This window comes from Lissotriton helveticus, chromosome 8 (genome assembly GCF_964261635.1).
Source record: "Lissotriton helveticus chromosome 8, aLisHel1.1, whole genome shotgun sequence".
Classification (NCBI taxonomy): domain Eukaryota; kingdom Metazoa; phylum Chordata; class Amphibia; order Caudata; family Salamandridae; genus Lissotriton; species Lissotriton helveticus.
The window spans coordinates 1,137,882,040-1,137,894,780 of NC_136069.1; the positions used below are offsets into that span (position 1 = coordinate 1,137,882,040).

Below are 12,741 nucleotides of genomic sequence, written 5' to 3' on the forward strand. Positions count from 1 at the left end.
TGTTTATTACAATTTCACCAAACATAACATATCCTTACATGTACCTAATTAAAATGTAGCACTTATTAAATGTAATAAGAGAACCCAAAGTTATCTCATGGGAGAGGTAGGTCTCACAGTAGTGGGAAACGAATTTAGGACTATTTAATTACTAGAACATTTAAAACTTAAAAGAACATATCCAACCGTTTGAGTAGAATGTGCCTTGCCATATGGCCTACCTTAGAGGTGACCTAAATGCAATAAAATGGGATTGTGAGGCTTGGCAAGGGGATTTTATTGGCAAGTCTCTTTCGGAGTTTAAAACTGCATACAAACTGCAATGGCAGGCCTGGGACATGTTATAAGGTGCTACTTAAGTGGGTGTTACATTAAAGGCTGCAAGCCCACTAGCTGCAAATAATTTACAGGCCCCCGGTGTATGGCATACCACTTTACTAGGGACTTATAAGTGAATTGAATTTGCCAATCTGGTCTAAGCCAATGTTGCCATGTGTTAGGAAGTGAGGACAAGCCCTTTAGCACCGGCTAGCAGTGGTAAAATGCACATAGTCCTAAAGCCAACAAAACTAATTCAGCATAACTAGCAGGGGTGAAGGCAAAATATTGGGGGTGGCCCTGCAGAGAGGGCCAAGTCCAACAGATAAAATATGAGGTCTATTTATTCACAAATGCAACGCGTTAAATCCATAATTTTTAACATTTCTCTTGAGGGAATATGATGGATGGTTTTGCATGCCAATGGGATGATTGTGCTTTACACAACTGTTTGCTGAAGCCTTGTTGCTTTGATGGGAGTCATATAGATGAGAATGAATGCAGGCCAAGGTTGAAAGGGACTCACTTCAGAGGATCAGCCATGTTTCAATATGATAAACACTTTCCAGAACAATCCTATGTTGAAATTGCAGTGAGCTTGAAGATGGGATGCTGAGCTTTACTGCCTTTTGTAATAGATAGGGGGATCAAGAAGCTTGCTTACATTGAAAAGCTGCAGCCTTTTGTGAGAAATGGTCTAATATCCTCCGGGAAGCAGAGATGCACAAACATAATCAAACACGTATAGGAATGGGAGGAGACAGGAAGCTGATATTTAGGATATATAGCGCCGTCCTACCAAAAGATGATCAGACACTGGGAAACCTAAAAGCATGTTGGGGTGTGGATACAGGAGATTAAATTAGTGAACAGGGATTGAGTAAGATACTAAGGAGCTGTGAAAAAATGCCAGGTTGAAATTGATGAATTATAAGTGCATAGACAGAGTGATTCCCCAACTACTGCACAAGATAAAAGCAGTTCACGCCGATGCCCGCCTCAGATGCCAGGCGAGAACTGGTACAATCATACACATATGGAGGGAGTGCCCTGGGATGGACCGGTTTTTGGCAAGGGTTGACAAGTTGAAAATGTTAAAGGCAATAGCAATGCAACCAGCTGTACAATTGTGACTGTTGAGATTGGTCCATAGTAGCAATGTCGAAAGTGGTAGGCTTGGCGCTGGCAAAAAGAGAAATGCAGTCCGGTGGAATAGGTGTACAGAACTGAGTATCAGGGTTTGGCTAGGGCTGCGAGGCATAGATGATTAAATGGTGTTTGCAGAGTGTGTGGTTTGGAAATTAATAAAATACCAAACAGGAGAAGGTGGTGAGGTACTGGTGTGGGAAATGGCGCTAGTGAAATTGGAGCATCAGGCAGAGGATGACAATGAGCACAGTGAATAACACAATAAGGAAAATATTATATACACAAATTGGACTGCAACATGGGGACCTGAAAGGTAAGAAAGTAAGGTGGAATGATTACAATGTGTAATACAAAACAACTATTGGTTGAATTTTGGCTGCATTAAATCAAGAATGTGGGGTTCCTAACTGGGAGAGGGAGGAATGAATAAGTGAATGTACGTTGCTAAACATCAATAAATATAGATACAAAAATAAATTGTAGGAAGCATTAAACAAGTAAGTTCTGCCATCAAAAGGTCCCTGGAAACGTACTGAATAATAATAATAATACTGAAAGAGGCAGCAGGCCTACACTTTAATGGCCATGGAGATGCTTTGTTTCCCCGGTGTTTCCGATTTAATGTAGAAAAATCATTACTTTGTGTAGTGTAATTCAATGTCAAGGTTCCATGCCTAACCTTCCTTTCTTTCATCCCTGCAGGAAAACCTTTTGATCTAAAATGTAAAGTTATGTTTGGTTTTGAAATGAAACCAACTGCTTTTGTTACGTGGCTGCGGGGTAATCTCAGCTTAACTGGTGATCGACTTCAGCAGGAAAACAGCAAGTAAGTAGATTCTCCCTTTATCCATGATTGTGAGATGTGCAAAACCCTGTGGGCGTGCTGTATCCCTAGCATCTCACACCTCAAAAGCACTCCCACATGTTGAGTCCAATTTCGTGAGGCGGTGTGCCACAAGATAAGGTACAGAGCCAGCATATCAAAAATACTGTCAAATTAGGAAGGGTTGACTCAATGAGTGAGTTCTAGAGTAGAATTAGAAAGTGTATGAATATTTATTACAAAAATTCAGTAGGTACAATAGAGAGATTATAAAGTGCTGATGTAGCAAGTCTCACTTAAATGCAAAAATCATTGCAGTGAAGGTTCTCAGTAGCAGGATAATACAGATTATTAGGATAAATCAAAAATAGACTAATACTCAAATGGGCAGAAATCTCAGTAAGACATTGGACAGCATCCCTGATACCATAGGAACGTTCTTTCACCCAACACCGGATTTGAGGGTTTATAAGGAAACATTCTCATAGAACATCATGGAAAGTGCAGAATAATCGTGGTGTGAGCAATAAATACATCTTCAGCAAATCATATTAAACCTTTAAAGATATCATACAACCCTACCATCCAAGCACTAACCCATTACATGAATTTTGAATGAGACCCCTCTGACCTAATGTCATCCAGAGGTGTCTGAACGAACTAGTTACAAAAACAACAGTGATTCATTGTGAATAAATGCAAAAATGTGTGCAAGCAGAAGATCCTTCAGGCAATGTTATATTAGTAGGCATATGCTAGAGAATCTTTCTCAATAACAATGTCATTCAGAAATAACCAAACATGACTGGCTAAACGAGGGGCAGCATGAATATAAACAGTGAATGTGAAATCCATTTAGAATAGGATGATGTCAAGGACTAGCTGAGGCCCAGTTACCATAAGCCAGTAAAACACACTTTAGCAGGTCATATAAAATCAATTCAAAGGCAATAGTATCTTATTAGTGTGCACGTGTGTATTTGTTGGACATTGTTCAGCAAATATTAATAAAGCTTCCTCATTACCAAGGATATTTAACTTAGACATAAATACCACAACCGCAGGTGAAGAAAGAGATGGAGGAATGTCTGCAATTATGAGTTTCTATCTTAGGAATGAGGCATAACATGCAGATGTGATATTTATTATACCAAATTTCAAATTTTTTGCCTTTTTTCGTGGATTTCCCATCTCTTTTCAGCTTTTTTCTGCCAAAATAGTTTAGAATAAAACTGGGAGGGTCTGCTATTTAGCACACAACTCAGAAGTCTGATTCCTGTGCAGGTATTTGAATTTACAATCTGACTCCTAATTAGGCCCTTATTGTGGCATTTTGGTGAAAAGCTAGGAATGGCATGGATATGAGAATGGGTTGTCTAAGGTTTATAGTTGTTTCTTTCAATAACGTTTTATATATTATGTTAAGCGTTACCATGTGAGATGCCTAACAAAGCATAACAGTCCAACTGTACAACTGGTACAAGCCGCTGCACATGCCTCAATGTGTCATATTCATAATAAGAGCAGAAACGAGCAAAATCCGTATTCCATTCAATAAAGAATATATATGACCTGACTCTAGGTCACAAAAAAATATGAAAAGATGACTTTTCATGATTTCATTTTAGTTTGACCTTGAGAAGATGTTTAGCTATTTGAGTGATCATAAACATGTAAAACTATTTACAAAATTGTGGAATTTCCAAGGGTATTTCAAAGAGAAAATCAGCAAAAAAAAAGTTCCTAAAAACTTTTTTTTAATTGTATTGAAATGATTATCTTATTAATGTTTAATAACACATGTATTTTTAAAATTTGTTGTTCTCAGTAGAGAACTAAATCAAATAAAAAACGTGAACTTGTAAACAACAAAAACCAAAACACCTATGTTGGAGTACCTCCTCATTTGGACTTCTGGGTTCTGCCTTAGTGTTTTATGTGTTGGCAATTTTACCTCTATTGATGTTTACACTGAAGCTAAGTTTGCAAACACTAAAATGATGGTCAAAAGCAACAGACAAAACTACTTATACTTCAAGTCAAATACACCACTGTGTGGCAAGTTAAATGTACATGAAATTCTCACCTCACACTAATCAGAAGTAAAAGAGGCACACAATTATAATGAAATAGTGAATTGCAGACACATTCAAACTACAAATCCCTCCCCAAAAAAATTTGCCTAATATTAGCTTTATATATGTTGTGGTACCATTGCCATTCCACCCCATATCCACTGATCAATAGCCTCTCTCCCATGCACCAATAAAGGAATGCAATACTGGCATCCAAAACCCTGCCAATCACAATCAATAGTATCTCTGACCTAATAGAGCATAATACCTAAAAAGCAACCCCAACAACCAGGCTGCAACATGCAACATAGCATATTCTCCAAGATACTTCATTGCATCACATCAGATCCTCAACCTACTCAAGCATGCCTTGCTTCAGGAGGGGAAAGAGCAGAATGAACATTGGAAAAGACTCTTTCGATGAGTAGAGTGTTATGAGTACCCCTGTAAAACTCCTTAAAATAATAGAGAATAGCACTGTCCTGCACCACAAAGAAATCTCAACATCACGAAAGGCAGACAGGTATCTTGAAATGGGTGTTATTAGTCCCGTCAGTCCCTCCAAGGGAGCCATTGAGGTAGACTTACACTGTGAATGTAATGCCTCCCTTGGGGAAATTGCTGACCCTACTGCATTTTTAATGGGGCATTACAACAAATAGTTATCTGTCCCATTTATTTTGGACATTGCCACTCCTCTAACCTTAGATTATAGTTATGCTGGAAATGTCTTTGACTGGGCCACCTTCTACATATACTCCCAAAAGTAAAGGAACAAGTGCACCAGAACCTTAAGATGTGGTTCACTGAACTTGAAGATGTCATGCAACACTGACGTCTGCATCACAAATTTGCTGTGCCAGATATCAACGGCCTGATTTTCTGTGGGATAGCTGGTACTCCATCAGTTGGGATGGTGGAGAAAATGACCACCGCCATCCTGACAGATGACTGTCCGTCACATTTTGAAATGCCCACCAGCCCATGGGTTATCTTTGTATGTTGAAAGGAACCTCTGTCACAGTGGTCCTGTTAATGTACAAAAGGTTTGTGGGGTGGCATCTGTCAGTTTTGATGGCAATTTACTAAATGTTTAAATTTTTTTCAGAAACAAACTGCCAAAGCAGGAGTTTGTTTCTGCAAAGCAAAAAATGTACTACCCCACGGGCCTGACCGTTTTCTTCTAGGGTATGTGGGCAATTATCATTTTTCTGTCCTTCACTGGTAGATTTGTCCAGGCGATGATGAACAAAAAAAACACATTGCACCATCCACCCTAATTAGGGTGGGTGGTGTAATGCCTATTTCTCCATCGGCCCTTCCTCAATCAGGCCATCAGATTAACTTTTCAATAAACAAACATAACTGAGGCTTTGTCAACTGAAAACTTACGCCCAACTCATCTCTAAATAAGATTGAAAGGGTAGTCTGTCACCTTTGTGATGGAGTATCCTCTTCACCAAACTCTACATTGGACCCCATGAGTCTACAGTAACAGCTAGATCCCTCATACAATAGAGACACTACAACCTGCAGAGTTTATCTAGTAGGTATCAGGCACACTCACCCCAGACCTTTCCATACTTGTTCCTAAATGTTTCAGAATGCAGTAAAGGACTCCTCTCATTCCTTAGTGGGCAACAGCTCGGCAATCCATTGTTTCCCTCAGAGTGTCCACTCTTCCTCTGAGTGCATTTGTATGGCCTCACCAGAATCATTCTTTTAAATAAATAACATATTATACCTACTATTTGACCACCGTAAAACATATTAATACAATTTTCACATGCATCCCGTAACACAGCAAACATGGCATATCTCTAATCTGCAACATGTGGACACTTTGGTCGCATCACATGCACACTGCACCGTACAGTATTAATGAAGTAATACCACATTTCATGTTGTACATACAGCAACCACTGACTCTCATGGGTATTTTAAGGATGACGCCCTTATGTACAATTATGAAAATGTGGACATGGTAGAGACCCTATCTCAGGATGATGTAGATCTGACTGCTAATAAAAAATAATTATTTGTGACTTGTGATTTCCACCACATCCTAAGGATGTCAATGCAAACAAGAAATGTATTTCTAAAGCATGTACTTATTTGCAAAGAGAAATCCTACCCCTAAACACCAATGAACATTCAACTGCAGCATAATCCTATTCATTCATAACACTTTACTCTTAGTGACCTGCAAGCAATCATTGGCAACCGTACAACTGCCACAGTATCCCACAACACATCCTTAAATGATCCATAACATCACAATCCTGCACTCCCTAACACTTGCACATCTTTCAATTGCAAAGAGGAAGTCATTCTTATTTTTGTGACTGTTGTTCAACATTATTTGGAGGTGAGTTATGTGCATCTTGTGGACAGTACAACTCCTTGACTCGAAAAGAATTTAAACGGGACATAGATTTAACAGCTGAGGGGAGTGGTGCTATTGACATTTCTGGAGTTTAGAGGGCATTATAACACATTTTACAATGCCATAATTTCCCCCTCACTCTAACAGCTGATTGTCAGGATGGATGCAGTTAGCTTACTCACTGTATGACAATAGGGCCTGGTTGCTTTGTTGACATATGTACCCCTCCTTCAAAGTCTACTTTAGGTGGTCATGTATCTCTTAGAAAGTGCATGGGTCGAGTTGGAATGTTCTGTCCAACCTTCAGAATGTTACAAATATGGGTGATCTGCCTGTGTAGTGATGGTGAGGATGGAGATCTGCCTTTTGTCGCAAGTGTTGGGTGTACCGATTGCAAAGGCAAGAGATGTATCTGCAACTGTTTGTATGTGTCTTTTCTAGTGTCTAAGTCGGTGATACATTTCAACTTATAATCCACATTGCCTGTGTTATTTTCTAGGACTGCAGTAAACATGGTTTAGGGGGAATGTACTAAAACCCATAAGCCATGATCATAATTCCAACTGACATCAGAAGTGTAGTGATTATTTTTCTGTGTTGTTATCCTAGTGGGCCCTGGTCCTTTTTGAGGCATAGCTGTATTGTCAGATGTACTCTCATCTAGTCAAAGTCAAATGCCTCATTTTGCTTTGTGTTGCCTACAGAGTGAAGGTAATGTGTATTTGCTGCATATACAACTAATGTTACATGTATTGCTTCTTCTGATTGACGATGCTCATACAAAGTTCACCTCATATTTGCTGGATGTTTCTGAAAGCCTATATGTACTGCAATGTGAATTATATGAAGCTGAGTTCTCTCCTCATTGTCCACTTCTAATGCATGTGCTAAGCTGCAGTGATCCTTCCTGTTTCCAAACTCAGGCCACATCAATGGATGAGGCCTTCCTGGTGCCTCAGGTAATTCCACCACTACTTTTTGCATTCAGTTCATGGAGTTAGGTAGATACAGTTTTTGCCCCTCCACAGAATTCCATTTGTTCAGGTCAAAGTGGCCAACAGAGATATATATGCATGCACTTTTACAATTGTATCTGCTTGAAGATAATTTTCCTGAGAAGCCACATTTTCAGATCTCAACTCTTCTGCTTGTCAAGATATTAGACACACGTGAAATCCTTGACGGCATTGTGTGTTTTGACTACTGGTGCAATAGGAAGGATCAGGTAGGACTCGGTGAAGGACTTAGGGGCCTGAGTAGGACTTACGTCTGGCCACCATCTCTTCAGAAACAGGACCGCCTGACTAGCTGTTGGCGGTCCTGCAACCGGTATCACGATCCGACCACCTTCAAGGCGGTCACAGTGTGTATGTTTTGTATTGTGGCGTGTGCTGTGGACTGCAGAACATGCCGCAGTACAAAATATGCAGTCTGCACATATCCCTGCATTAAGTGGCAGGCACCATGCGGTGCATGTCACATGGTGCAGGGATATGTAGGGCTCATGTTGGAGGGCCACGGGAAAGGGGAGCCCGCTACGGACCCCCAATGTCCCTTTCCGCCTGCCTTTTTGTTAGAAATGGGATTTTTGGTTGGCTAAGACTTGCGCCAAAGCCAGGCAGAAACCTCCACTCTAATCACGGCAAGGGAGTTACACACTGAAGATAACCCCTGCTCACCCGCTTGGTAGCTTGGCACGAGCAGTCAGGCTTATCCCAGATTCAAAGTGTAAAGCGTTTGCGCAACACACACTCACAGCAGCAACACACTAGGCACACCACAAAAGAAACTCCACACAAGGTTATATCAAAAATAGCCTTTGTATTATTACTATCACCTTAGAAACCTAATCACACATTTACACTGTGCCAACTGGCACTAGGCAATATTCACAAGGGATTATATACACAACAGGGCCAATTGGGCCACTGTCAGAACCATTAGAATAGGTAAGTAAATTCAAAACACAACCAGTAACTTCTGGTACCATAATGACCTAAACATTATTACATTAGCATTAGACACCATCCTAAGAAATCATAGCATGACATTAGGCAATAAATTATATTAGGCCCAAACCTCATTAGCATAAACACAGTATGCAATAACCTACTAAGCATAAATCACATTTGCATTAGGTATAGACCACATTATGCATAAATCACAAGCATAAACATATTATGCATTCTCATCAGGCGTAAGACACATGAGGCATCCACATTGGTCAAAAAACACATTATGCATTAGAGTATTAGGCATAGCCACTGGGCCTAAACACACCAGTGTGTGCATTACATATCATACTGCACAAATATTTATTATCCCAGGATGGCATAACAGTTCCATGTCAGTACTATCTGGAGCGGGGGCCCTATCTCGATGAAGGAGGCTGCGCTGCCCTTATTTAGCTAGACCTCAGCGCAGCCTTCGAAACTGTGAATCACCAACTGATGATCCAAAGACTCAGGGAGGTGGGAGTAACTGGAATAGCATTGAAATGGCTAAAGTCCTTCCTGGAAATCCGAGTCTTCACAGTCTTTGAGGAGGAATTCACCTCAAAGCAAATGCCCATGACATGCGGAGTCCCCCATGGATCCTACTTAAGTCCCACCATGTTTAATATCTATATGAGTTGTCTGGCAAGAACTATATGCACAGCTGCGATACAGATTTTAACGTATGCCGATGATACCCAGTTATCTTGTCTCCCTTAATCAGCAGGACAATTCTGGTCCTGGCCTCATGTCTTGAGAAGGTATCCAGATTGATGGACAGTTCATTCTTAAGACTCAATGGAGCAAAGACTGAGCTTGTGCTCCTGGGTCACTCTGTCCCCTCAAATGTAGATTCCCTGTGGCCCAGTTGTCTGGGCTTACCCCGCTCTAAAAAAGCAGATCAAGAGCCTGGGTGTCTGGCTTGACTGTAACCTCAATTTTAAGGAACAAGCTCGGAAAGTCTCAGCTAGCTGCTACGGCCTTCTAAGCATGATTAGAAGAATTCTTCCCAATGCTTCCTTTTGCTGATAGACGGCTACTAGTTCAGGCTTTAATTCTATCACAGCTGGATTATGCCAATGCCGTCTATCTAGGAGCCCCTCAGGTGTCAACTAAAAGACTGCAAATTGTACAGAATTGTGCAGCCCGCCTTCTACTGAACATCCCTAGATGCCTTTCAGCGAAATATGCTCCTGCCACTTTACACTGGCTACCAATCCAAGACCAAATTCAATTTAAGGCATTGTGCATTGTACATAAAACTCTCACCGGGAAGGGCTCACCTATGATCTGTTCTATGATTCAGCCCTACCAACCTAGCAGGGCACTGAGATCTGACAAAAAAGGCCTAATCGCAGTCCCGAGGATCAGGCTATCACGAACTGGAGGACGTCTGTTTACATATAACATGGCTAAGCTCTGGAACCATCTTCCTCACCATATACGGCTTTAACCCAATTATCTGAATTTCAGAAAACAACTGAAAACTTTTCTTTTCCCCTGATCTGCTCAATGCTCAACTGGTGCCATAGGCAGCGCTGGGATGCCCACGGGTAACCACGCGCAATACAAATGTTTTTTCATTCATTCATTCATTCTTGGGCTTGCCTCGCGACATCACCAAAAGACCTAAATTAGCACTCGCTACTTCGGAGACGTACAGCTGCCCGTGACCCTTTGGTGCAGCTGCGCTTAAGGAAACAAATGCCGGAGTAACCTTAGTGCTCCCTGCGTACCCAAGTGAGGTTGGCTAATGGCCCGGGAGCCACAAAAGTACAGCACGGCCCGGACCAGTGAAATTCCGTTCCTGCCCGGCACTCACCTGTGGACAAGGCTGTCTCTGTGGCTGGCAGAGCTCAGGGCTAGCCCTAGGCATGTGCAAAGTGTGCACCTGCACAGGGCCGCCAAACCCCAGGGGCCGCCACAATGAGGATCGGATTGGAAGGATCACTGGCGGCCCCCTGGCAGGATTTGGTGGCCTCCAGGCATGGGCAGCGTGAGCGTTGTTGTTTTCAGTTTGGTTTCACTTGCCCAGCCAGCCAGCAGTTTGGGTCCCAGGGCCGTCAATCTTAGCCCTACTATGACGTGACGGCCCTGGGACAGCCCCCGCGCACTGTGCACCTGCTGCTCTTAGCCGCTCAGTGACGCGTCACGGTGGTCACGCTCCCGCCAGGGAGAGTGCGCGACGTGAGTGAGCGGTGCATCGTCATCGTGTGAGATTGAGAATAAAGAACAATTAACGTCACCACCCGATCATCAGACACCTGTCCGACTCCGGCACTATCTCGACTCTTCCCCGAGTCCGACCCTTCAAATTTGGAATGGTGAGAGTCTGACTCTGTCTCTGAGACGAGACTGCTCACAAAATATTTATAATGTAATCGCCTGTCTTTCCAGTTGAGCTGCCTAGTTATGTGAGTGTTAACAACATGTCTCAGATGCGCAGCGTAGTGAATACTGAATGGTTTGTCTGCATGCATGTTCACGACACGCGTGTGTATGCACATTTGAGTGTGTGCCTGTGCATTAACCGAAAACTCACGAATGCATGCGTCTGTGTGCTCCTCAATGTGAGTGTGTGTTCCTGGTGTGCGTGAGTGCGTGTGTGCGTGCATGCACATTTGTGCGTTCGTGAGCATGCGAATGTGTGGTTGTTTTCGTGAGTGTTTGTTTCTGGCTGCCTTTTATATGCACTAGTCGTGCTTGTTGAGTTGAAGGGTGACATACGAGCAGCCGCGTCCGGACTCCCTCTTCCGGGGCCCCCACCTACGCTCCCTGCACAGGGCCATCATGAGTCTAGTGGTGGCCCTGTGCAGGGAGAGTAGGTGGGGGCCCCGGAAGAGGGGGTCCAGAAGGGGCGGAGCTCAGGAAGGTGTTTTAATGATCTAGGTGTCTACAGTCTAATCCCCTGCAATAAGCTATTTTAAAGTGAAGCCTGCTCGAGAGAAAACAAAGTATAATTAGAGGAGGTATAATACAGCAATATGTGGTAGACACTCGAGCACAAGAACAAACGTTACGTTCGTAGGCAAAGGCAATGGTGGCACTTGTGCAAGTATCAAAGCAAACAAAATGCCATTACCACGCAGTCCCCGGCAACACTCGCTCGAAAGATCTGCCAAGGTGCCCTTTTTGTCAACTGGAGAGCATCATTATATTCCCACCCAGCCAGGTAGATTTGTCCACACACACCCACTGCATTAATCTGAAGAGGATCAAGTGCACAAAATCTGATAGTCTTCAGTGCATCACCCCCATTGGGCACACCATGCCATGCAAGGCGTAGATGGCAAGGGGTCATCTCTGAGGGGGGGACTCTATGCAGGCAGTAGAAGGCAAGGTGTCTTCTTTTCTGGGAAGTGCTGTGCCGAGAGTAGAAGGCAGAGGTCATCTCTGGGGGGCATGCTACGCAGGGAATAAATATAAGGCAGGGGCGGTGGAGTCTTCTCTAGGGGCTCGGTGAAGTGGTTAGAGAAAAGGGAAAGGGAAGTGCTTTAAATGGGAAGATACTGCCCGGTACTGCGTGCCTGCACTTCCTGAACGTGAAGCATAGAGTATCTGCACCTCTCAGCACTGTTGTAACATATTTAATGGGAGAGCACCGGCACTTCTCAGGAGCAAGCAGGTACTCTAATTAGTGAGTGCCTGCAATTCAATATTTCCATTTCACGCACTGAGGCCTGAACAAGGGGTATTTTGGTCGTCTGTCACCTTGCTACTTTGTTCTCCACTAAGTACAGGGGTTGGGCTCAGGACGCACAGGGATCCGTGTTTTTGAGATGGAGCCTGAGACCAGGGATGAGCCTTTTAAATAATGCCTAATATAGAATTATGGCGTGGGGCATAGGATTTAGGAAGAATTAAGCCAGCTTAACTTGAGCCTGGCTGGTGGTGCACCCGCCCGAAAAGGGCCCTCAGGGCCAAGTTTTCATTTGTGTGCCCCAGTGCCACCACTGCACTGTCACATTTTTAACTTAAACTTACTACTTAGTCAGT

The 12,741-nt window shown here is 42.9% G+C and overlaps 1 protein-coding gene across 1 annotated transcript in view; it reads left to right on the forward strand.

Annotated features, from left to right (window-relative positions):
• Nucleotides 1-12,741, forward strand: part of IL18RAP (interleukin 18 receptor accessory protein) — a 245,707-nt gene that overhangs the window by 183,556 nt on the left and 49,410 nt on the right. The window contains exon 8 of the mRNA XM_078656139.1: nucleotides 2,170-2,293. Coding sequence (XP_078512265.1) covers nucleotides 2,170-2,293 — 124 coding nt within the window. The remainder of the gene's footprint in view (nucleotides 1-2,169; nucleotides 2,294-12,741) is intronic.